Source organism: Drosophila eugracilis, unplaced genomic scaffold (assembly GCF_018153835.1).
Source record: "Drosophila eugracilis isolate 14026-0451.02 unplaced genomic scaffold, ASM1815383v1 contig_2154, whole genome shotgun sequence".
NCBI lineage: Eukaryota > Metazoa > Arthropoda > Insecta > Diptera > Drosophilidae > Drosophila > Drosophila eugracilis.
This window is the reverse complement of record NW_024573038.1, coordinates 10,932,478-10,958,770: the sequence shown is the minus strand read 5'-3', so window position 1 is coordinate 10,958,770 and position 26,293 is coordinate 10,932,478. Positions and strand designations below refer to the sequence as shown.

The 26,293-nt window shown below is 39.0% G+C and overlaps 1 protein-coding gene across 30 annotated transcripts in view; it reads left to right on the top strand.

The window, feature by feature from the left end:
* Window positions 1-19,889, top strand: part of LOC108104005 (CUGBP Elav-like family member 4) — a 128,640-nt gene extending 108,751 nt beyond the window's left edge. For 6 of the 30 annotated variants that reach the window (XM_041818213.1, XM_041818212.1, XM_041818209.1 and 3 more), the window contains 7 exons: window positions 15,265-15,408; window positions 15,480-15,783; window positions 16,074-16,193; window positions 17,072-17,149; window positions 18,670-18,846; window positions 18,915-19,590; window positions 19,817-19,889. In XM_041818213.1, coding sequence (XP_041674147.1) covers window positions 15,265-15,408; window positions 15,480-15,783; window positions 16,074-16,193; window positions 17,072-17,149; window positions 18,670-18,846; window positions 18,915-19,042 — 951 coding nt within the window. In that variant the 3' untranslated portion in view covers window positions 19,043-19,590; window positions 19,817-19,889. The remainder of the gene's footprint in view (window positions 1-15,264; window positions 15,409-15,479; window positions 15,784-16,073; window positions 16,194-17,071; window positions 17,150-18,669; window positions 18,847-18,914; window positions 19,591-19,816) is intronic. The other 24 variants (XM_017209820.2, XM_017209808.2, XM_017209824.2 and 21 more) reach the window with 10 other exon arrangements.
* The last annotated feature ends 6,404 nt before the right edge of the window (window positions 19,890-26,293 follow it).

The following is a 26,293-nucleotide window of genomic DNA, read 5'->3' as shown; positions in this document are numbered from 1 at the left end:
ACACACACACACACACACACACACAAACACAAACATGTAAGCCAAGCTTGTGTTGTTGTGTAATGGCAAAGCTCATTAGCTTTGCAGGCAAACAAGTTTTAAAGCATGCATTTAGGCGCGTTGCGGTTTGACAGGCCACCCGCCTGCAGCTTCTCTCTATGTGTGTAAGTGAGCTTGTGTGTGTGTGTGTGTGTGTTGACACAACAATTAAAAGCATTTAAAATAAAGCATGGCACAATCGTAGGCGGCTGTAGGCGCCAGAATAGCCAGGACATGCCCAACCAGGACTAAAACCAAACCCGACATCAGCAGCCCGAACTACGTAAATGCATAAATTTCTGCCTTACAGCGTGCGGGTGCGAAAGTGCGTGAGTGTATGAGGATGTGTGTATGTCTGCGAATTTGTGTGAGCCACTAATTACCATGTCTTTAGCTCTGGCATGGCTTATGGCATTGCCACTAACTGTCGTTGCCGTTGTAAACTCTATTGGGCAGAGGCAATTACAGTTACATCGCAAGGAGACAAAGAAGATATTCTACATCCATACTATAATCGATAACCTATCGATATCTATCAGCTGTAATGTTTAAGAGAGACTTGTTCAGTAAAGAAAAGAGGATCGATCGATAGGTCTTGGAAAGTCATCTCTTAAAATCTGAGTAAGAGTAACCACAGTTCGTCTTCCAATTAAAAGTCTTCTTCCCGCAATTGTTATGGCTGATGTCTAACCAAATATTGTTTGGCAGTCGTAATTATGTCCTGCCAGGAGGCATTTAAAATCGAACATACGACTAATGCCTGAAGTTGCCTAGTACGAGCCACATCAAGACCCATTCCTTACAACAACCCGCCGTGGGGCAGACACATTAAATTTTCAAGCCATGACAAACAGCAAATTTCACTTCAAACAAAAGACAAATTGCTAGAGGGCCAGGACTTTTTCACCGCTTCCTATCAGGCGACGGCAATCTGGCAACGTTCCACCTTGGCATACTCAACTCGACTAAGGACTCAGGACTCCAGTTCGCGACAAGTGTTTGCCAAGGAGAATGAAGCGAACTTATCGAGTTTGCCCCGTTGTTTGCTAAATTGCAAACACATGCTGCTGCCAAGCAGGAGAAAACTCCTGGGCGGAACAGGACAATGGCCAAAGTTAAATCAGGCGTGAAATCAAGCAGGTGTTTCAATTTTTACCAAATTGACTTGACTACCTTACCTGACTGCCTCTGCTGCTGTTGCTGCGTTGCCATTGCCTTTTGAATAACCAAACGACACCTCTCTGATTGACTTGATGATGAATCGATCTTGACTGCGGACTTGTGTCGTTGTCAGGTCGTCTCATTAAAGCGATTATTATGCATTGCATTTCTGATTATAAAACCAAATTAAAACTTATTTATGCAATGGCCATGTATGACAAAAAGCAATCATTAAAATTGTTTTAATTTTTATTTTTACTGTTGTGTGGCATATAATTTTTCATATTTACTTTCTGACAATGGCCAAAGACGAGCGACGGACAATGCCACTGTCATTTCCAATGTAAAAATCAAACAAACAAGCGACAAAAAATTAATTATATAAAAGGTAAAAAACGAACAAAAAAAATGAATAAAATACAACGGAATACTCAATAATAATAACAATAATCTGGTCATGCGTGTCTCAGTAAACGCACTGATTTCGGATATCCCTCAATTGAAAAAAAAAAAAACTGTAATTATTATATAATCATACATACCTATATATAGTCCAGAGAAGAAAGAACAGCAGAGTGTGTGTGTTTCGGTTGATTTATGAACGTAAAGAATCGGAATGAAACCAAAAGTTGAATGGAATCATCCTCGGATACCAATCCCTCCCCCTGCCCGATCGCTTATTGCGATTGTCCATATTATTGTGCCTAGCACTGCATGCGTGTGTGTCTGTCCTGCCATGGAAAAGCTGCATTCTGTATCTGTTTGCTATTTGTTGATTCGTTTTTTCTCGGTATATTATGTCAAGCATAAATTGGCATTTTCAACTGGATTTGCATGTTAATTAAAATGGCGCACGCACGGACAGTTGAAAACAAATGCAGACAAGGCATTAAAGCTCCACATCCAGTCATCCGTTCTGGGTGGGGAAACTCTCTACTCTTCTACCATCTTAACCATTCTGGTACCAGATCGATGACAGAGGGCCGTCCTGCACTTCACACGCGGCTGGTTGCATTTCATTCTGAACTCTATTTACTTGAGTGTTCGCCGAAAGCAGCAGGAGTTCAAGAACAGTCAGTACCTAGAATACACTCACACACACAGAGGACACCAGAGGACACCAGCAGCCCCCCCAAAAGGATCTGTGAACCCAGGGCTGAAGAAGAACGCCGCGACCCGACCAACGACCTACACTTGACTTAACCAGCATTGTCGATTGCCGGGCCACGCCTCCTCCGGCAAAAATGGCGAAGCTTCAGCGGGACTTTAATGATGATTTCTTCGGCGCTTAAGTCGTTTAAACTTCGCCCCCGCACTTGGTGTTGGGTTGTTGGGTTTGTTGGCCGTCGTCATGGACTTGACGAGTGCCTTTTTGTGTGTGTCTGACGGAGAAGTCCTGCTTTTCGCTCCTGCTCCTCGTCTTCCTTCTTTTTTTTTATTGCTCAAGTCTCCTTTCATGTGCATTACGGAGGAGCACTCGTCCTCGTCTTCGTCGCTCCTTGAGCTGCTTTAAGCACTTGACTTGGCCTAGAGGTGGTGGCCAAAAAGCCCCCTAGCTGCAGGATTCAGAATCCAGAAACCACTTGGTTGACTTAAAGATTGCGCCATCTCGTCTAGATGGAATTATGGCCAAGTGCATAGTCGTAAAGTTCAATATTTTTATAGCTCAGTGTCTCGGTGGCCTGGCTAAAAGTCTGCACACCACACACATTGATCCTTTTACCATCCCCTCAACCCCCGACCGAAACAGTTATCAGCTATTAAATAAATGTTCAGCTGCATTTTATTTAATTCATGTGGCAGCCAATTTTATAATTTATTATAAGCAGCCTCTGCCTGTCAGCGATTGTCTGGCCATGCCCACCGCGTCGACCGTTTAATTGACATATTTAAAATATTAAATTGCATCCGTGTGCAGAAATTTAGTTGGCATTCTTTTTGATTTTCGCTAGAATATTTTTGGGATTTTAGGCTGGGTTTTTGTGTGCAATTATTAATTTTTAATATTGTAAATATTTCTGCATAGGCAATGTAAACATTTCGAAATAGAGGAGGATGGCCAACAGAATATTAGAGTGAAAATCTAACCAGTTTTTGAAAGAATTTTAAATTGTTTTCAAATTGCCATCGATTAGGTATAACTTTCATACCCTAAACTAAAGTTCTACATAAATTTAACTTATTAGAAGTACAAAATATAGATTTTCACTTTCGTTAACCGCACATAAAAGCCGTAAAGCCTCACACGTGCATCAGGGGAAAAAAACTGTCGGCTGGTTTGAAAAATTAATAACCGAATTTGCAACGCCAACGACATGACAACAATCAGCCCGGGGGACATTGGTAGTATGAAAATGCCAGCCCCTGGGCCTTGCTGTATTATTAATTAAATGACGCTTAAAAGTACGGCAAGAAAAAAGTGAAGCGTTTAGGGCATTCGGTGAGGCAGTCAACTATATTTTCATTTTTTGCCTGAATTTTAGTTCATTTTTTTTTTTTAACTGCTGTTGGTGGAAAATTTATTATCAGTGACAGGCAGACAGACAAACAGCATCAGTAGTAGTAGTAGCCTTGCAGCAAAAGGACTCGTTGACAAAAAATTAATAAACTAAAAACCGCAGGATATTTACACTGCACTCGATTTCAGGCCATCTATGTGTCGTTTTTCGTTTGATTATGTCAGTTTTGTTGGCCTTTCAAATTCACATTCTACCCAAATCATTGTAAAAATTAGTTTATATATATTTTTTGTTGATTTTTACAAAATTTTTTCATATTTTGGTTTTTATGTTGAGCAGTGAGAACTGGCTGGAAATTAGATGCCTGTTTATCGCTGATTTGGCCATGCATAAAATTCGCTGATTTGTGTTGCATAATTTTGGGTGCCCGAGTTGTTTATTTAACGGCTGCGGCTTCGGCTGTGGCAGTGCCCCAAAGGCAAACGCTTTGATTTATTATGGAGAACTCATGGACTGCCTCTGGCACTAGAACTTCAACGTTGGAAATTAAATTAAATTCATTAAAGAGGATGGTCTTAAGAATATTGCCGTTTTATAAATTTTCCTTAAAGGGAATCTTAGCAAAGGAAGTTTTTCCAATATTTTTCAACTATTTACATACATTTTCAGGACTAAAATCCTTTTTTTTTTATCACATACTTCTCTTGAATTTGTATTCCATGCAAATCCAAAGGCATCTCTCCATTTTCTGACCCACGTAATCGTCGTTTAGCTTTGGGTAGCTCCTTTAAAATTCAAAAACTCTTTAGCTTAAAGTTGCAGGAGCAATTAGGGCATGCTTCATTGGCTGCCAAAAGGTATATAAACTACGTGAGTGTGCCTCTCTGTGTGTATGTGTGTGTATGACCAGTCCCTTTCCCTTTCTCTTTCCCTTCTTCTTATAGAGGCAAACCCCAAACCCAGAGCCATAGACCAACTCAGCTTTTCATGTAAACGCTTGCTTTGCCATTCGTTCCGAGTCATTTCATTTTCACTTTGTTGTTGGCGCATTCGAGGCGAGAGGGGGCAAGAACGTTGGCAGGAGGAGAACTGGATCTGAGTTCTACAATGCCATTTGCGCCGGCTGCCTTTTGCCCATAGTTCCACCTCACTAGCCACCCATGGCACTGACTTAAAATGACAAACAACATTGGGAGTCGTCGTTGTCGCTGGATCCCTGAGAAGCGAAAAATGCTTTCCCAGCGTACGCTACACACACACAGCCAAAGGAGAAAGGGGAAGGAAAGAGAAGAGAAGAGAACGCGTACATGCCATTGCACAATCATTGGATTCCGAAACATTTCTAGAATATTTAATAAGAAAACTGAAAATCGTTGAAATGCCAGCAACACTCATAATATCATCCCAGCCGTGGCTGGCCCTAAAGTGGGTGTGCGAATTCTCGATAGAAGGCTAAGGTCAAAGACAATATTGAAATGCCAATTGAACTTTTTGCTATTATTAAAATTTCCCGAGCTCCTAAAAGGAAAAGGGAAAAGACCCAGTAAAGCTGTCGTTAAGATCTCTCTGTCCATAAGGTTGATTTTTTAGGCTGTCACTGGTTTCGGCAATGGATTTTCAGATATAGATAATAGATATAGAAAGGATTTACTTTTAAAACAAAACTACCTTAAACTTAAACTTTCCCTTTAATCAAAAACTAACCATAATTTTCTTTTCTTCTTTGTCTTTGCAGGTATGTACAGAGAAACCCCCCAGGATAATCAATCCTTAAAGCGTTTCGTAAGTTCAAGTTCCTTTGTCTGGTCCAGTCCTGTCCAGGGCCAATCCTAGCCCTAGCCGAACCCTTCGAAGACACTGAAAAATTTGTATAGCTTATTATTAATAACATTGTAAGGAGGCAAAACCCCATCAAGTAGCTAAATCTTGGGAAGCATTTAAGCAGCATGTCAGAAACAAAACGATGAAGGGGGTGGAGCGGTGGCTATCCTGGCTGTCGCCGTCGTCGACATTGACAGTGATTACAAGCTAAAAGTATGAAAAACAGCAGAAACTACTTAAGCACAAGAAATAACAAAAGCCCTGACCGAACCAGGCCAACTCAGTTCCTTTTGGTTGCTTTCCTTTCGGTTAAGTTCAGTTTAGCCTGGAATGGGTCCAGGGCAGACTGTAGACAAATTTTTTGCATAAACACAGACGACAAAGCCAACTACTGACTGCACTTAAAACAAGAGGAGTCAGGCAGAAATGGAGGGGAGGAGTAGTGGGATAAGATGACAGGAAGGACGAAGGAAGAAGGACCAAGGGACTGAAGCCAAATCGAAGGCGAAAGCTGAAAGCCGAAAGCCATGAAGAAGGAATTTCCTCAATTCCTCGATGTGAGATGCGAATTTTTCAATAAGTGCAACCATTGTGCAGGGAAGGGGGCAAAAGGAACAGGGCAAGGCCACCAAGGGACCAAACGTATTATAATTTTGGACGGGACAGGACGAGCATCGTTTAAAATATGCCTGGGCGGGGGACAGAATTCGCCTCTCGACTGAGTCCCCGGACTAGGAGCAGGAAGCACATAAGTAGAAACGGCTCAAAATGCAAAGTAGACGACATCCGCTTTGAGATTGGATGACGTTCGTCCTCGCCATCGTCGTCGCCTTTCGCCTTCGTCCTCGCCCCGTGAAGTATTAAAAGCAAATAAGTAATAAAAATAATAATGGAGCATTTTTACAATTTTTACCATTTTTTGCTCCTGCAAAAGGAAAGGGAGCAGCAGCTCGCAAGGCACCAAAAAAAAAAAAAAAAAAAGGATAAGCATCTTAGCGCAATTTCTTGCTGCCTTCTCAATATAACAAAAGGTCCTTGCGCCCAGGCAAATGTGCCGAAAATATTGGACTGAGGCAACCCCAGCTGCTGCTGCTGCTGGCCCTCGTCCGCCGTTCTGTTGTCCTTTATTTCCATTTTTTTTTTGCTTTTCCTTAGCCCGCTCATATTTCGCCCTTCGAACCGAACCGAACCCCACCCACAGCCCACATCCACTTTCAGTTCCCAAAAGGGACAACAGCATAAATGCAGGAAATTTGAATGGACGAGCGCAGTGAATGAAATTTGCAAATATTTTTCAAAAATTGAACTTTTCTGGCAAATTTTTTCTTCGCCAATGATGATGGCGAACAGAAGGTGGGTGGCGGCAGGAAGGATGATGCTGATGATGGTCATGGGGGGGGAGGGGTTGAAAAAGGGACTGCGCCGGGGTTTATGAAAATAAGTGAAGAAAATTGATTTGAAGTACTTTGAAGTGCAAAAACGCGTAGCCAGAATCACTGAAGAATGCTTTGGCATATTATTTCGACTTTTTTTTCCCCTCCCAACTCTTCAATATATATATATTTTTTAGCAGACAACTTTTGTTGTGATAAGCAAGTCGAGCAGAAGCGGCATGTTTATATGAAAAAATTGTATGCCAGAGGGAGAGTGGATGGTACTCCCAGATGCAACTGCATATCTGCTTATGTTTGAATAAAGTTGCGAAATGGAAAAATAACTGAGTGAGTCCCTAAGCAACTTAAAGTTCAGTCTACTCTCTGACTTTGCCTTGGCTGACAAGTTTAAGGCTCACATAAGCAGGTAAATTGCTTTCTAGGCTTAGCCACATCCCGACTCAGACAACAAAGGAGTGTATAAATCGCCTAGAAAACAAGCGACTACCGACTGCCGTCTATCATTTCCTTTGGCAATTCGAGAGCTTGTAGTAGTTGGGACAAAAAAGAAATAAGGACCTTACCTGCTGCCTGTTAGGAAAAATTGTCAAAATATAAACCGCCATTCCTGTTACCGTCTGTAGCCAGGACTACTCTCGTTTATCAGCCAGGGAGCAGGTCTTGGCTGGCTTCCCAGCCATTTTTCTATATATTTTCCTTTTCCCTTTTCTCTGGCAAAGTGAAACGATTCACGCCGCCAACGCCTAGAAGTGTGCAACATTTTTTTTCGGCTCCCCAGATCCTTGGCTTGCTTCTGCCAAATATATTCATTGCAAGATTTGTTGTCTGTGGGTGGAGCAGTTTGCATATGAGGCAAGTTTGCTTGGATGCAGGATGCTAGATGTGCAGGATGTGTGTGTGTGTGTGTGTGTGTGGACGTGTGGGAGCCAGAGAGACTTACGCTTGAATTGCAAATAGTTAGAAAAGATTTGCCATGATTTGGGCTGCCCCCGCATCCTAGAATGAACTGAGATGGAGATGAAGTCCTGCCATTCCCCAGACCGCAATTCCTTACAGCCTTTTCAATTGCAAGGGACAGGCAGCTGGCAAATGTGTCTGCCGAGGCATGCCAGCGATTTGTGCTTACTGGATTTGGGCGGTTCTCTGGGTTTCCAGGACTCTTCGGGACTTCAGGACTTCAGAGTTGCAGAACTTTAGAACTGACTGGCTGATGATTAAATCGAGTCTGCCAGACATTGATGGCTTCATTTTCATTTCTGTTCGGTTTAAGCGGCAAACGATTGAGCTTTTTCTGGGGCAGACGTCTCTCTCTCTCTCTCTCTGTCCTGTCAGTGCGAGGGCGAACATTTCGGGCATTAAATAAAATGTGAAACAATCAGAAATCAACGCATAACGCAAGCAAATAAAAATATAAAGTATTTGTGGCCAGTTGCCGTTAGCCATTTGGCCCAAACACACACACACATATGTACGAGCAACAGCAGTCACACACACACACACATATTAGTGTGCAATTTGGCCAAATGTCGCCAACGTGGCAGCCTGTCCTCCGTTCGAAAACTTTCACAATATTTCCGCAAAACAAATTGCGCGTAAAAATGGCAATGCAATTTTTGGTCGTTTGTTGCGGCGGCCGTTGGCCAACTGGACGCCACATTGCATCCACACACACACACACACATATGTGTCCTTTCGCCAACTGCAAAATGTGTGTGCCTGGCCCTGGTCCATGTTTGCTGTAATGTTTGCCCAATTGAATTTAATAATATTTTCATTTGGATTTTAGTTTAGTTTTTAGTCCGAGGGAAAATATTTTCCCAGCTAGAGAGAGTGCAGAGAGTCCTGCTCCTGACATGTCCTTACTGAAATGTTTTGTGCGTTCTGCGGCTGCCAAAATGGCCAAGTCCATGTTCCATAGCTAATTGGGTTGCGCGTGTTGTGCGGTTAATTGTGATTTCGATTCGAATTGTAATTCTGATTATTATGTTTTCTCCATCATTAGTCTGGCTATCTGCGGTGTCTGCTAAAATTTAAGGGGCTCTCTGTACTAAATGCAACCTCTGGAAAAGCCTCGTAAAATGGAAAATCTCTCTTAGTGCCCGGGCTTATCCTCAATCCTTGTCACGGACCAAACACTATCGCCTCAACAGCTCGTAAAACCAAAGCAGCAAATTAAACTGCCACCGTAAAAAGTCCATCGCCACCTCCTCGTGCCTTTTCCTTGACCATTATCCTGACCATAAATACAATATTTGATAATTTTATTAACAATTTCGACTGTAAATTGTTTACGACTTGTCGGAAGGCGAGACTAGGTTGGGGGGGTGGGGGCCAAAAGGGAAGAGCTTTTTAGGCGTCTGCCGGATTGGTGCACTCTTTTTGTGCTGTGCCACAGTGGAAAAGCAGATGAAATATTCATGTTCACCGACTATCTCCGTCTTATTCCCAATTCCCCAAACCCCCTTTTTGGCCAGGACTCGTAAATTAAATTTAGCTTCTTCCCGCCCCCAGCCCCCCGAAACATTTCTGTTCAATCAAGCGCAAAAAACGCCGCAGACAGACAGACTTTGCCATGGGAGAGGCGTGGCAAGTGCTGCTTTATCCTTGCCGATCCTTGCTATCCCAGCAGTGGTTTAGTTTTTCTCTGCCTCTCTTTCTCTCTATCTGTGTGTGCTGGAGGACTGTGATTTTAACTGCATTAGAGGCCCAGTCCTTAGTGCTGGATTCAATTTGTTGCAATGCTATGCTAAAAAGCTGAAATCAGGCGGCTAGCAGGCAGGACCAGGATCTGGCCAAAGCCAGAGGTCCTTTTTGTGCTGCTTTTCGCATTAAATTTATGAAATTGTGCGCTTCCTCTTTTTCGGTCATGTTCTCTCAAAACTCAATCATGCTTGCATGCAATATCCTGCCGCCTCCTTTGGACTTCTGTGTCGAGTCCCTTGTCCGTTGTCCTTGCTCGTTGAGCCCAGCCCATTTGTTTGAGTAAGCCCCCATCTTCTCAAACTACAACTGCGACTCCAACTCCTGGAGACATTTATACCCAACAATAACAACAATGTTGACACAAACACATTCAGTGTTCCAAGGTCCTGGCCCTGGCGTAGAGTCCTCTGAGTTCTCGAAAGTATGCAGGACAAATGCAGCAGCAAGCCGTGAAGCGAAAAGGAAAAGGGTGACAGGAAGCAACCTTTAACTATGCTCTACCTATTTCCAACTTCTTGAGGCGAAATTGCCCTTAAACTTTTCTGTCACATTCCAAGCATATCTTCGCTGAAGTTCCTTCAGGCCAATTTCCAGCCTGTTGATTGGCCATTTAGCAAGCTCTTTCTACCAAGATCGATCCTTTGGTAAACCCATTAAAGATTGCGCTTTGTCCTCTCAAAAGGGGTTTCTTGTTCTGGCGATCTGCTCAGCGAAGTCTTTGACAAATTTCAGCCCCGTTGATTGCCTTATTAGGCCCTGTAGGGAGCGGCAGGACCTTCTCGAAAAGAACTCTCGGCGAGTAATTGAATTAAATGGCTGGCGCTGTGGCAAAAAGCAAAGTAAATTAAATAAGTTTTTCATTTTGGCCGCGGCCAAGTTGCATTGTCAACGCCATCGTCGTCTGAGTCCTTCGTCCTGCCTTCTGCCCAGAGTCCTGCTTTTTGCTTGCCCGCATTTTACGCTTCGCCGGCGGCCCTTTGTCGGGTCGCCATTTTCGATGAGGGGAAAGGGGGGAAAGTGGTGGGAAATGAGGGGAGATCCCGGCCAGAATGCAATGAGCCAAAAGTTGTTTAATGTATGCATTGCCTTGCCCATCCAACCAGCCATTCAGCCATCCTCCCGAGTCCCGAGTCCAGAGTTGCGGTTAACAGCGCGTCGCAACTTTTTCGGGGGGCCTCGAGGGCGGGCAAAGAAGTAACTTTTCGCATAGTACGTAAATTTCCGGATTTTATACTTTTTTTTTTTTTGTCCGAACTCCGTTAATGCTGAGCATACTTTTAGGTAGCTTAGTGGCATTTACACTAATTTCGACTGTGCGACTCCCACTGGCAATGGTGTGATTTATTTGCCGGAAAAGATTACTTACTCTGTGGCTGTGGTTTTCCAGTCGGCGTTTTTGAGCCACCATTTTGACATGACTCTCATTCTAGGTTCTACTCGCCTTTCGATTCTGCCGCTGACAGCGGAATGGAAAGCTGAAAACGAATTTGTAATTAGTTTTACTGCCACTTTTACTCGGTTGTACTCGGTACTTTGTTCTATTGAGAGTTTTTCGGGTTCAGTTCAGGTTTGTCTTTTAAGTGAAAATTAATTGGAAAACTCGTTGAGAACTCTCAGGGCTGGCTCATTGTGACGAGTTTACCGCCAATGCAAATGAAGGGTCTATCTAAGGTTCTCTTTTTTGTTAGTGGGTTAAAGAGTTTCTTAGTTTTTAAAGCTTTTCCTGAAAACTCCTTCTCCCAGCCAACTACTTCGAAGAAGCGTTAAGGAGAAGAACAACGAACGTTAATTGAAGTGCACTTCCTTTTAATTTTGGCCCAACAAATTATGGCATATCAACACCATCATAGCATGCACGATGAGCAACAAGCAAGGTCCTTTTTCGCGTCGAGCACCGCTTCCTGTTCCTGTGCTTAATTTCATATTTCGAAACATGACACTTTCACACTTTGGCTAATTTGAAAGCATACAAAATGCTGGGTGTCGACGACCACGCACGGCTGCTGTTGCTGTGCTTCCTCATTTCGTGACGAATGTGCTTTGTTGGCCGATGGATGGATATGGTGTTGCATGTGGCACATACAACAAAAGCCTGACGACACAAGGATTCCTTTTCGCGTATGAGTACAGAGACGTGTGTGCAACGTTGTGTTGCTCGTTAAATTGTCGCCTCGCTAATGTCATCATCATTGTGCCCACGACCATCACCTCTATCACCACATCCAGGTTGGTAGTTGAGTCTCAGCCACATTATTACTGTAATTATGTTGGCCGTGCAAAACGTCATTAGGCGTTTTAGCTAGCAGAACGTGCCGCAACCCCGGAGTGTTGTTAAGTCACTCACCGAAAATTACATATGGACAAAGTGCAGCAACTATTTTAGCCAATCCGTTGACTGGCTTAGCACATCACCCTCTGAATCAATTTCACACATTCAATAAGGCTTAAAAACATTTTCCCTTCCATTTTTTTTTTAACTAAAAGCAGCCATAAAAAATGGCCACCCACCATCAACAGATGGTGCTGTGAAAAAGAAAAGAAATGTCCATTACCATTAGGCTGGAATTTATGTGCTTGCATTTTGAATACATTTTCCTGTCGCTGCTTTAATTGATAGATAAAAATTGCTCACCATTAAGCAACGGACCGAAACCGAAAACAAACTGAAACCAGTCCTGGCCAGGCCAATTCATTTAGCAATTAAAACAAGCTGCGGCCAAAACGAGTAAACAGTAAAAAATGCTGGAAACGTAGCAAACTATAAAATGCAAATCAGTTGCATATAAAAATATATATAATTCATTTGTTAAAACCATTTGCCGGCCATTTGCTGCCAGCGTTTTTTTTATATGGACAAGAAATATGTTGTCCTTTTAGGCGTTGACAAATCGGCGCTCACACTCGCGCCTAAAAGTGTGCAACAAGCAAAAAGCAGCAGTAGCAGTAGCAGTAGCTGCAGCACCAACACAGATCCAAAGCCATGAGCCAAAGGCATTGCCACAGTGAACGTGGCGAGGCGGGAATAATAATTTTTGGCACGACTGCCATGTTAACATGTCCCCAGACACGTACTACAACCCCATGCCACCCATCCCTCCAAACGCGCCACCCATTGAATACGGTAAACGTTGCATACTTCCCGGCGCGAGTTTATTATGTAAGAGGTTGGGACGAGGAGAGAATATATGTATGTGTCCTGGCGCACTGCATTTCATCGCCCCTGTCCGTGTCCCCAGGCTTACCGGCCTGCCCCTTTGGCTTGTAGAACCATTAGTGAACACGGGTTACTGTGATTACCCCGGGCCCATGACCCAATCTCACTCCTCTCTCTCCGACAGGTTCACCCTGGGAGAGCAAGTCTTGGCTGGCAATTTCCATTCGCATTTGCATTTCGCATTGAAATATATATAAATACGTGCACGGCTTTTGGGGCGGTAGACAAATTACTTTTTAAATGCACTGTAAGCCTCTCAATTGTAATTGGCCATCGTGCAGGACCTGAAACTTTGCCAAAAAACCAGAAAAACCAGAAAAAAAACCAACCAGCCACAAATCGAAGTGAGAGAGAACTATGAGTGAGCCGCATTAAAAAACAATAAAAAAAATATTGGGCCGAGGAAAGGCTAAGGACTTTGAGCCCATCGTCTAATGGCGTCACGTTTGTGCCGCCCCGAAAAGTGGCATGCAACATGCGATTGCTGCCAAAAGTGCCGCCTGGCACGAGTCCAGGACTATGGCCCAAACAGTAAGGACCTTCTCTGGTTAGTTGGCTTGTTAGTTGGCAGCCTGCTGCCTGCCTGTTGCACTTGCCACTGAAGCACGACTGCTATTCGTTTTGGTTAGGCGTGCTGCCAACTCTCTGGCTCACTCTCTCTCTTTATAGCCAGATCGAGTCCTTTTCAAGGATGTGTCTGTGTGCCGTGTTGAATTTTTCATTTGATTTGGCGGCAGCAATTCACTTGAATGGGAATTTCGTGTCGTCGCAGTTTCAGTCGCAGACGTTGCTGTTGTCGTTGTCGTCTTCGTCAAGCGGAAACGGAAGTGAGCAGGCCAAACAACTGCACATATATAGAGCACATAATAAACGTTCAAATTGACTGAATGACGACTGCCTGGAACTGGTTGGAAATCTCAGCATTTGCCCATAATTCCCCCAGTGAGCCACACAAATTTTCTATTTCATTTTTTTTTCCTTTCCCCTTCTGAACTCAAGCTTTTTGGCCATCAGCCAGCTGACATGAGCCGGGGATTATTAGACAATTAAATTGACGTTAATGAATTAATTTATGAGCTTCTGCGGTTGCCTTTTGCCTGTTGCATAGCTCTGCAAGGGCAGAGACAATTTGGGCCACAGATTAGCTTTGGTTAATAGAGGTTTATCGCCTACAATGGGCAGGCAGCCAGGCAGGCAGGCAGGCAGGCTATTGAGGTTGAAACAAATAGCATTCCAGCTCACCTCATACTAAATTTTGATGAACTACTCCTAGTCGTACTTATTGGTGTTTAATCTGCCTTAAGCTTTCGACTACAAATTGCTTGTATAACTGAGATTGAAATTAATTTTCTTGTGATATGAGAACCGCTGGCCATGCCTTATGTCTTATGTTCAAGGCAGCTCATTAAAACTCATTACACGATCTACGTTACCATCTTCGGGCTATAGTCGAGCAAACAGGGAATAGTTTCGCCTTGGAACTCCACGTTGCTTTTGGCCTTTTGCATAATCTCGAGTTTCATATTTCATTAATTAAAATTATGTTCAAGGCAGAGCCAAGATAGCCGTTATAGTTGGAGCACCTGTTCGCTTGTAGACTCATTAACAGCCCTCCTCTACATATATATATACAGATACTTATAAGCAAGGAGGGGGTGTGGCGGGTGAATTGTGCAACACAATATCATTGTTACTTTGATTAATGATTTGCAAAATCATAAAAGCTTTTCTGCTTCCCTACATCTCCAACTCCATCACCATGAACACCAATCCAACCCAACCCACTCCACTCCATCCATCATCATCATCCTCATCATGATGAGAAGCGGGAAAAAGGTTTCGCATTACAAAAACGTCCTTAATTAATACGAAAACGGAATGTTACCGAATATTGGAAATGTCTATTCAATTCAAATTGTCATACGTAAGTCGAAACCTCTCAAAAGAAAAGGCTGGGGGGGGTGTACGAAATGTGAAGCCTGCCATTATTATGCTAATTAATTGACATCAAAAGCAAAGAAAATGGCAGAGCCGAGGCCTAGTCGGGAGCTCTTTGTTATCTTTGTATTTATATCAAAATCAATGACAGACGACAATAGGCAGCTGCTCCGGTGGAAATGTAGGAAACGGAAAGATGGAAGGAGTGGCCCATAAGCCGCTTTGAATAGAAATGCAAATTGAAGTGCGCGTATGCCAATTATTTTGATATATATTTTCTCATTTTTCGTATATAATTATAATAAGATAATAATGAGCAGTCGAACACAAAGGAAACAGGTGCACAGAGGTGCTTTATAACCAAGTACACAACGCTGTCATCACAAAATAATGGCCTGTAATAGGATTTCCTGTTCCCAAGAGAGGGAGCACAAGGCGAAAAGGAAAAAGCGGAAAAGCCGCCTATAAATATGCAATGAAAGAGCACTCGATACAACAACTCTTGACTCGACTCCCCCACTTATTTATTTTGCAGGGTGCATCCTCCAGCCTGGTCGTAAAATACGCCGACACGGAGAAGGAGCGACAAATAAGGCGCATGCAGCAAATGGCCGGTCACATGAACCTACTGAATCCGTTTGTCTTTAATCAATTCAGTCCGTACGGCGCCTACGCTCAGGTAAGTCCAAACACCCCCTCCCATCCATCCCAACCCCCACCTCTCATATAAAACCCATCCTATATATAAAGCAGCTTCCCTCTCCTCCGGAATTGCAGCAACAGCAACAGGCCGCCTTGATGGCCGCCGCTGCCACGGCACCCGGATCCGCAGCCGCCTACATGAACCCCATGGCGGCTCTGGCAACGCAGATACCTCATGGCCTAAATGGCACTGGACAGCCACCGTCGCTGCCCTCGCCGACCATGCCCAATTTCAACATGGGCGCCAATACGCCTAACGGACAGCCTGGCGGTGCAGCTGCAGCTGCTGCTGCGGCGGCTGCTGCGGACGGCGTCTTCACGAACGGCATTCCACAAACGGCATTCCCAGGACGTGAGTATTTTAGAATTTTTTTTAAGCTAATTTAACAATTTGATTAGTAAGAATAAGTTATTTGGTTAATTAATTTAATTTTTGTAGCAGCTTAATTATACGGTCACCTTAAGTATCGATATGATTCCGATAACCGATGTTAAGCTAAGATTCATTTTTGGTTGTGAAATGAAATAAAAGAGACGCGTCGGTTCGACCTACATAATTTGATTTATAATCTTAAATATTACTAAAAATATATTTTGCCTATTAAGAACTTTTCTCATTGAGTTTCTAAATATTCTCTATAGCCACTGAACTACTTCTTGCAGATCCGCTGCACTTGACCATACCGCCACAAGGTTTGCCAAACGGCGATGCTGCTGCCCTGCAACATGCCTTCCCTGGTCTGCCACCGTTTCCAGGAGTTGGTAAGTAGATCCCCTATCTAGATCAGATTAAGTTTTCCTTCACTTAGATGTAAGATAAATTAAGATCCCAGACAAGACATTCTATTCTCTTGCAATTTGCTTAATTTCCAAAAAAAATCAAATCACCCAAAAAAGAGAGTAACTTGTGCCAAGTCATTTGAATCGCGTTCAGTCACACATTTAGCTCATAATCTCCATCATCCATGGCATTGTGTACCATCTCTCCGCCACCATCATCATCATTTTCATTAATAGCATCGGATTTTTGTTCCAATGAGCCCAACCAAAAACAGAAAAAAACGGCCCAATCATTCATAACTGTTTTTATCGAATAATTAATAATTGTTGTGTCATGCCATAAATATTTATTGTTAGTAAAGTGTTATATAACTCTAATTTCTAAAAATAAACTTGATATTATTTATGTTTTTTTTTTTTTTGTGCTAAGAAAAGCCAAGTGCATATTGTGAAGATTTTTTTGACCAACCAAAAAGTTCATTTTCAACATAAACTAGCATTCGATTGTTGGCTTTTAATTTATTTTAGTTAACTTTTTTTTTATAATGCAAATTATTAGAAACTTTCGAAATCAGTTTGCTGATTTGAACTAAATTAGAGTATTGTTCTAACCCCATTCTAAAGCCCAGTCGATCTACTGATGACTGGTTAACGATATTTAGTTTGTTTCTTTAGAAATTTGTTTCATTGTCTGTTGATTACTAAAATATGACAACTATTTTTAAAAAACTTAAAACATATATACATATATATATATATATATATATTATTTATACGTATTCTTAATTGTTGTGTTGTCTTTATAAATGTTTCGGAATTTGTGTAAAAACCAAAAACAAAATTATTTATATATAATGCAGCCTTTCCCGCCGTCTATGGACAGTTTCCACAAGCTTTACCACCTCCCCTAGCGGCGGTTGCACCCACTCAGCGTGAAGGTAAGCTTTTCATTATAATTTTTTCGTTGATCACCTATATCCCCGATATACTTCCACTCCCCTCTCCAAACCCCTTCTCGAAAACACACAAAGTTTGTTTAAGTTCTTGTTAAACGATATTGCATTTGATCTTTTTACCAATATCGAATGATTTCGGTCATTATATGTTTAAATTGTACATGTTTCTACCGATTCTGAATTTTGTTCAATTCTTTGTCATCGTAAACATGCTACATACATCTACTACATACACCCACACACTCACACAGGCACACTTATATAACAATGGCCAAACACTGAGAGAAAGCAAAATAATAAAAAAAAATAAAAAAGGAAATCAGATATATCGCCTGCCTTCGACGATGAGCAGTAATTAATTTTATTTGTTGTGCGGAAAGAAATTAAATTTTAAACAAAAGCTCATAAAAATTAATTACTTTGCATACTCTGCGTTACGTTCGTCCTTATTTTATTTTGATAAACATTTTATCCCATTTGCCAAGAGCACCACCCATTGCCAAAAAAAAAAAGAAAGATGAAAGTAGAAAGGGATGAAATGGTTATTCAACCCTTTTTGTATGGGGTTGGAAAGCAAGGCGTAAATCGTTTTTAATGGCTGCATTCAACGGCATTTTATGCGATCGTAAAAATTACATATAAACTGCTTAAAATCATATAAAGACCGTCGGCGTATTTCGAAGACATTTGCTCATAAAATTTTATGTTTCTTTTTCGGTTCGTTTTGCTCATCTTTTTGCCTTTTGCCTTTCGTCAGGGCCAGAGGGACACAAGTAATCCATTGTCTTCCCTTAAAACAGAGTGTGTGTGTGTGTGTGTGTGGGTGTGGTTGTAACATGGTGTATGTGTATGTGTGTGCCATATTCATTTGTATTCGTGTGTGTGTGTGTGTATACTACCTATATGCTAACTACTATAAACCTAACTTGAGTGTAAAGTTCGTTTTGGTTCCATTTCGATATCTGTGCGCCGTAGTCTGTTGTTTCTCTGTGTATCCTCTAGACCTTACCTGCATGATATATACACCCAGTCACACACATATACATATCTACCACACACATAACTATCATATGGATATTTGGGGCTAAAGCTTAGTATAAGTATATATATATATATACATATATATATGGCCAGAATCATAAGGCATATCTAGAGTATATACCTAGAAACCCTTCATTTAGATCTGTTCGTTTGCTCATATGGTTTTTGGTTTTGGTTTTCCTATTTTCCGCAGACCTTTAATGCGCCCTTTAGTTTTAGTTGATTCGTCTTCCAGCCAAAAACAAGATCAGCCACAGAACACAGATCACAGATTACAGATCACCAATAAGAAATCGATCAGACCAAATCAAAACTAAATCGAAATCAATTCAAACAAAAATATTAAAAACAAGAACAAGCAAGCAGACATAACTCATAAATTATATATTATGATTTTCCTCATTATTAAATTTAATTTGTTCTCTACTTTGTTTCTTCTCTTTAAAATGTCTCCCTTTAAGATTTTCTGATGTTCCCAGGATGTTCGATATCCGGACCCGAGGGCTGCAATCTCTTCATCTACCATTTGCCCCAAGAGTTTGGCGACGCCGAGTTAATGCAAATGTTCCTGCCCTTTGGCAATGTGATCAGCTCCAAGGTCTTCATTGATCGTGCTACAAACCAGAGCAAATGTTTCGGTACATCAACATATTTTCTTTTATTTATATATTTTTTGTATTAATATAAAATATACTTTTTCGTATAGGTTTTGTTTCATTCGATAATCCCGCCAGCGCTCAAGCGGCCATTCAGGCCATGAATGGCTTCCAGATTGGCATGAAAAGACTGAAAGTTCAATTGAAGCGGCCAAAGGATGCCAGTCGACCCTATTAACAATCGGAGTTCCTTAAACGCAATTTACAACAACCAACTGGAGCAACAACATCAGCAACAGCCGCTTTGCCAACAACTAACGCATTTTCCGCAGCCACGCCTACATCGGGAATAACCTCAGCATCAGCAGCGACAACAGCAGCAGCAGCAGCAGCAGCAGCAGCAGCCGCAGCCCACTATAATAACCTTACCAACAGCTTTAGGCCAACTTTACCCCGAGAAAGTTCCAATCACAATGCCCATATGCCCTATACATTTGCCAGCTGGCGTAGCGGTACTTATTGCTATCGTAATAGCAACAACAACAACAATAACGACAACTGCAGCGACAACAATAACAACAACAACAACAACAACAGAAATGATCCCGAGTCTCAGTCCCATAACGATCAACAAACCAATACCAATTGCTCCAAAGTTGAACTGGTCGAGAGACTATTCATGTGGCAGCAGCAGAAGCGAAAGGCCTAAATATGCAGCAACAACAACATCAAACACAACAGCAACCACAACAACTGCAGCTACAATAAGGAGCAACTATTGATGGGGTGAGCAAAATGGTAGACTAATCAATGATCGATAAGTGAAATCGGTTGACCCTTTATAAGATAATAGTCATTTTTGATATATCGAACAAGTTGACTTTTAGAATAAAATAAATAAAGAAATTTCTATCGCATTTAACGATACACGATAAGCAAGACTTTATCGATATATCACATATGATCTTAACCCTTATACGCTTCTTATAACATTGCCTTTCTCCCATTTCAGATGGTCGTCAGCCATGCTATGTGAAAACGATTATAGAAATTAAACACATGCAAAGCGTATGTAAAAAAAAAAAGAAAATAAAAAATAGTAAACAAGAAAAATGTAAATTAAAAAAAGAAAAAAACACCTTAGAGCTGAAAAATTGAATAGATTTATATATATAATATATTTATATATATTTATCCGATTATACATTCAACTGAATGCAGTACAGCAGTACATACAAGAAAATATATAAAAATAATAAGAGAAAACCAAACAAAAAACAAAATTATAAAATTGAGACAAAAACAAAAATTAAAAAAAACCGAAAGAATGACAGAATTTTTGCCAAAATATCGATTTAATAAAAGTATATATTTATAGAAGCAAGGAACAAACATTGATATTGATATTGATAGTTTTGTTAACAACTAAAAAAACAACAAACATTGCACACCACTACACACTCCCACACACAAAACACACACACACACACAAAACTTGAGACAAAAACTGACTGGCAAGAGACCAAAATTATCTGGGTTTTCAAATAAAATAAAATATATAAAAAAAAAAATACAACAATTAAGGACGATAAGAGGCGGCAACCATTTTATATGAGTAATTGGTGATGGGAATTTATAAAAATTAACAAATCTGCGCAAGGAAAATTAGTTGAAAGAAAGCAAAGAAAGCGAACACAAATGAACAACTATTAAAACTGAATTTGTTAATCCGATGATGGAATGAGGAATATAACTCGATCGGAGTTTACAGTTAATCGAGTAATTAGACGGCAGAAGGCAGTTTATGGAAAGGGTTAAAATATAATAGAAGGGACATAGAGGCAGTTAGGTGAGAAAGAAGACAAAGTAGGTCTGCAACTTTTTAGCATTTAGTGGTAAGCAAAATGGCAAAAGATTCAACAGATGCATAAACAGATTATATGTACACATGAAAAAAATTAACACAAAAATTCGAATTTAATTAATTTTAAGTAAAACAAAACGGATATAGGAAGTTAGGACTAGACGACGGGACAGAAGCAAGCCACTTAATATGCGAAATGCTTTCAGGGCCAAGTCCAACCCTCTCAAAAAAAAAAAAAACAGGGGGTTCGACCAGCCTGACCACAAGCAAAAATATCATTTTTTATAATATATAAATGAGTACTAATTTTAGAAATATTATAATATGGATTTGTTAGAACTATTGAAGAGAATCAAAGTGAAGAAAGCTAAACAAACTTAAAAACAAAAAACCGAAAAAAAAACATTAAAAAGATTAATGAAATACAATATCTACAGCGATCTTTTATGTTGGCCTATATTCTCGGAGGGAGAAAGATTCTTGTAATTGTTTAAACTTCTCAATTTGTTCGATTCGATAAGGTTTGGTTTGAAAATGTATTAAAGAAAATCGTAAACGATTTTATAGAATAATAAACAAAATTTTGAATAAAATCAAACAACAACTTTACACTTAAACTTAGCTGCTTTCAACAAAAACAATTACAGGTACTTACAGATATACATGCATATATATATATATATATATACATAGAAATATATATGATAAAGTCAAGAAAAAAGCAAAAATGAAATAAAAAAACACAAAGAGAAGAAAAGGGGAAAAAGGAGAATATAAAAATAGGGCTACTGAAAGAACGGAAGAACATAACAAACATTTTGCTATGAAAGTATTACTATAAAAAATATATACAAAAAATAGATATACAGAAAACTGAAAGTTTTGGCCACTTATTTTGACAACCAGCTCCGAGAAAGATAGAGATACCGATACCGATACCGATACCGATACCGATATAGAATCAGATTCCGATCAAGTTGACCATAGCGCGCCCTAGCCAGACTAAGCAAACTATTTAACACTAAGCATATATTAATTATTATTGATTGTTATTATAAACACAAAAACAAATTACCATTAGAATTTTTATCACAGTCAAAAAGCAAGTATTTTTTAGCGAAACTAGAGAATTTATCACGGCCTATTCAATTTATTCAAAAACCTTTTCTTTGTTTTATTTTTCACACACAATATACCCCCGCACACCAAACACACTGAAATCTAACTAAATATTATTGTCAATAAAAAGAAAAGTAAAGAAAAAACATAAAAGAAATGAGATCTTTATCCGACATTTACTCAACTATCTGTTGAATCGAATCTTTAACAATTTAGCAGCAAAATCTGTACAAAAGCAAGAATACGATGAGGAGAAGGACCGTTTGAGTCGAATCTACAGCTAAATATGCCAAAAAATAAGATTATGGATAGTGAAAGGATAAAGAAAAAGGAGGAAGGGATAAGAAATTAACAATTATTTAGAGTTTGTATAGTGAAAATGATAAGTTTAGAGTCGCCTAGTATGTGGGTCCTGCAGTATGAGTCTCCATCTGCGGGACGTATTTGATACTAAAGATATAAAAAAAAAACAAAAAACAAATTTAAATATTAACAAATACAAATATAAAGAACTATAAGAAATATTTAAAATTATAAAAAAAAGGAAATTGTTATCAGAGTTAAAGTTAATTTTGTTACCAGTGCAATAAATACTTTGGTGCAGCTACTTATGGGTTCCCTCTCAACCAATATCAATATTTCCATTTCAATTTTAGTTTTCAGTTTTGAATTTTACTTTTTACTTTTATGAGTATTGCCAGTTGGATCACTGAGACAGTATTAGAAATCTGGGCAAGAATATAGAAAGAGTTTATAAGCCAGAGAGTGAGGGGAAATATTATTATATTCAAGGACAAAACGATTTAATCTTTAAATCTTTTTTAATTTAATTCGCTTTTTTTTATGAATCACAAAATGTTAAGCCTCGACAGGAGTAATATTGTAAATATAGAAAATGAAACCTAAGGCGGATGAAAGTCCCACACTGAAAAGAAACGAAAATGGAAAATGGAAAATGGCAGTTATTTAACGACACACACACACACACACACATGCATATTATATACCTACAAAAACATACCAAGTACATAACATATATGACAAATTATCAAACTGATTTTAGCGCCTATTCAAAAGTAGTTCAGCCAGAAGAGACACCCAAGAGAATTTTGACAGCTTTCACTTAAAATGCTAAACTAGAATTTTACTTCGGAAAAGAAACTCATCCAAATACACCCGAAAACTCACCCACACACACACACACTACATGTATTTACGATCTTGTATGAATCGATCTAGTCAAATTCAAGTTAATTATTGCATAAAGAAAATTAAACCTTAATGATAAATAAGAAATATATAAAAATAATAAATAAAAACCAAGTCAAACTATTGAGATAATAATAATTTACTATTATTATGTACTATGATTATGATTAACGAATTATGATTTATCTATGTATTGAAAATACGAACACAAGTATTTAAATTAATATATATAAAAACAAAATGAAAATTATTATAATTATTATTATTATTATTATTATTATATGCTATTATACAAGAACATTTTTAGATCATATACACTATACTATGAAACCATACGGAATCAAAGCAAAATAATACATTTTGTGCTAAACTGATTTTGGCAAAATTATGCAACTTATATACCAAAAGGAAGGATACTAAAAACTAAAAACCTAAACCTAAATTATCGTAACTATTATTTCTAAAGCATAACACACACAATAAACTAAAAACTAAACCAAGAGAAGCAGAACAAATAAATGAGAAAACAAATTGAAAAAAAAAAAATACAAAAATACAAAGCAAACAAACTTGTTTTATTTTTCTCATTATTTTCCGCGTCTGTGACATCCGGCTTTTGATTGATTTCAAAATTGGCAAAAACCAGAAACCAAAAACAAGGACAGACTTACACTATCTATCCCCCCCAATCAGCAAACAGTGGACTGAGAATTTGGCAGCATTTCCCCACCCATACCCTCCGATATCGTTTAACCTTGTTCTCCCTTAAGTATCTTTTGATAAATTTAAAAAAAATAAAAACAAACAAAAAACACGAAAAGGGCTGTGACACGAACGTTTAACAAAGAAAAAAGAAGTGTGAACAAAATCAAATTAATTTATCGTTTGCGCTTAGTTTGTTTTTTATTGATCATTTTAAAGAGCGGTGATAACAAGCAACCACTAAAGCCAAATCAAAATTAAATCGATAAACGAATAAAATACAATATAAACGAACAATTAAGTCGCTTAATTCAAATTCGAAATGAAATGTGATGAAAGCAAACTAAAAAACAAAAAACAAAAAACAAAAAATAAGGAAAGAAAACAAAGCTAAAATAATTAAACAAAAAAGAGAGAAAAACATGTCGAATTCATATTAAACATTAACGAATAGAAAAAGACAATTGTACCTTGAGCATAAAGTGTAAAAAAATTGGAACTCGTAAAAATTAAAATATTCCTAGACATAAACCATAGATAATGCAACCACATTAACTGATCAAAGAAAAATATGGACAGGTTTCGCCCGATATCGCTTGAGTGGATATGAAAATTGGCACACATTTTCTTTGCAAGTTTTGCCAAAATCCAGTTTAGTGCCAGAAAAGAATTCCTTTAGAGCTACCACAATCTGCATTTAAGCCTCGTCATAATCCGCGTTTTCACAGTCTCTAACTCTTAATTAAACGCACACACACACTCACTCACTCACACACACAACGAACTCAACAATACATGCATACATAACCATCATATCAAATACGCGGATATGCGAAAAGTAGTCTATAACCTGGCGGCAGACTTCTCAGCGATTCTCAAGTTGTTTGTTGCTGCCGGCGAAAGAGATTATGAAATCGAAGGGACCCCCATTGGCATTGCATTTTGAATTTTGATTTCCCTTTTGATTTCACTTTTGAATTTTCCAATTTTCGTTTTGTAGACAGCTAAGTATAGCGCTAAACTAAGAATAAGCATTGTACATTACTAATGAAAATGAAGTCTCTTATCGATGATCGTTCCTTAAACTTAATCTATATGCGAATAGATTTTGTCCTACGCATAATGTATTTTTATTATACAAAGTGCGGAATGTGGCATTCTTATAGAATGTTTATTACTCTATACAAATGGCATTACTAATAAAAACTAACTTCTTTATTTATTATATATACTATACACAAATATATATATACATATATATAAATATATATATATTATATACTAGTTAATGACAAGGTTAGACAAAGTAGTGAATGAAGCTTACAAACACTGACACGGAAACAAAAGAACATGAACAACAACCAAAAAAACACATGGAGTCCAAGTTTAGAACTTACTAATCAAAAATATATTTAGATACACTTTTCTGCAGGTATTTAAAAAGAAAGTAAAAGTAAAGGTAAACAAAAACAAAAACTAAAAAACTAAAAAACTAAAACTAAAGCTAATGATAACGATAACGATAAATAACGATAGAGACAAGCACTTAACCCCACCATAACCAAGGACTTACCAAAATTGCATACACTAGTTTTCTAACTACACACCTACAAGGACACCCAATCAACACAGTAACTAACAACTAACACACCAAAACACTCACACAGACACAGTTACATGGGCCCAACAAAGGCAGAAGGGATAAGGAGGAATGTGTAGGGTAGGATTGATAGGACGTTAGGGGTGCATATCTTTTTGCCAAGCCTAAAACATTTTGCCTTTAATATAGCGCATTTTTGATTTTGATTTTGAATAGGAACACAAGAATGACATATTGGATACAGGGTAAAACATGCAGTTAAATCTAAATAGTAAACTAAACTTATCAACTAACTATGATCATTTCATATTATATAACAATTCATTTGTATTATACTTTCCCCCCCCTCAAAAAAAAAAAGCTTTCGCACTTTTTTCGATACGATATTTTTAAGCTCGAGACACACTTTTTGAAGCTTTGCTTACCAAATAGATTTCGCTTGGATAGGCATAGGGTTAGATCTTTAGAAGTATCATCAACCATGGGCATAGTTGGGACAAAGGAAAGGCGGTAGTAGCCATAGGAATATAACAACAACAACAACAACAACAAAACCAGCAACAATAATTGGCGGCGCTTGTAAGAAAGCTCAGAAAGTGCATTTAAAAAATACAACAAAAAATATTAAAAAAAAAAAAAAAAAAAAAGGGAGAAATTTAAACATTTTTAAAAACCGAAACTAGTCGTACTTATATAGACGATATATTATAATACTATTATTATGACAATTATTACTATTACTATGAAACAAAGAAAGATTTATTAGCGAGCTAAGGTCAACCAAGCATTATAAACCAATTTTGCAATTATACAAACCGAATCGGATGGATTGATAATGATTATGATATGATGATATGAGAGTACGGCTGGAGATATTGGCGTTGAAAAGGCCCAAAAGTTATTTTTTGTAGATAAAACTGTTATCTTTTAGTACTTAGCCAAATGTTAGATCGAGCTACGAGCTACAGAGATATAACTCATGCAGTTTTTGGCAG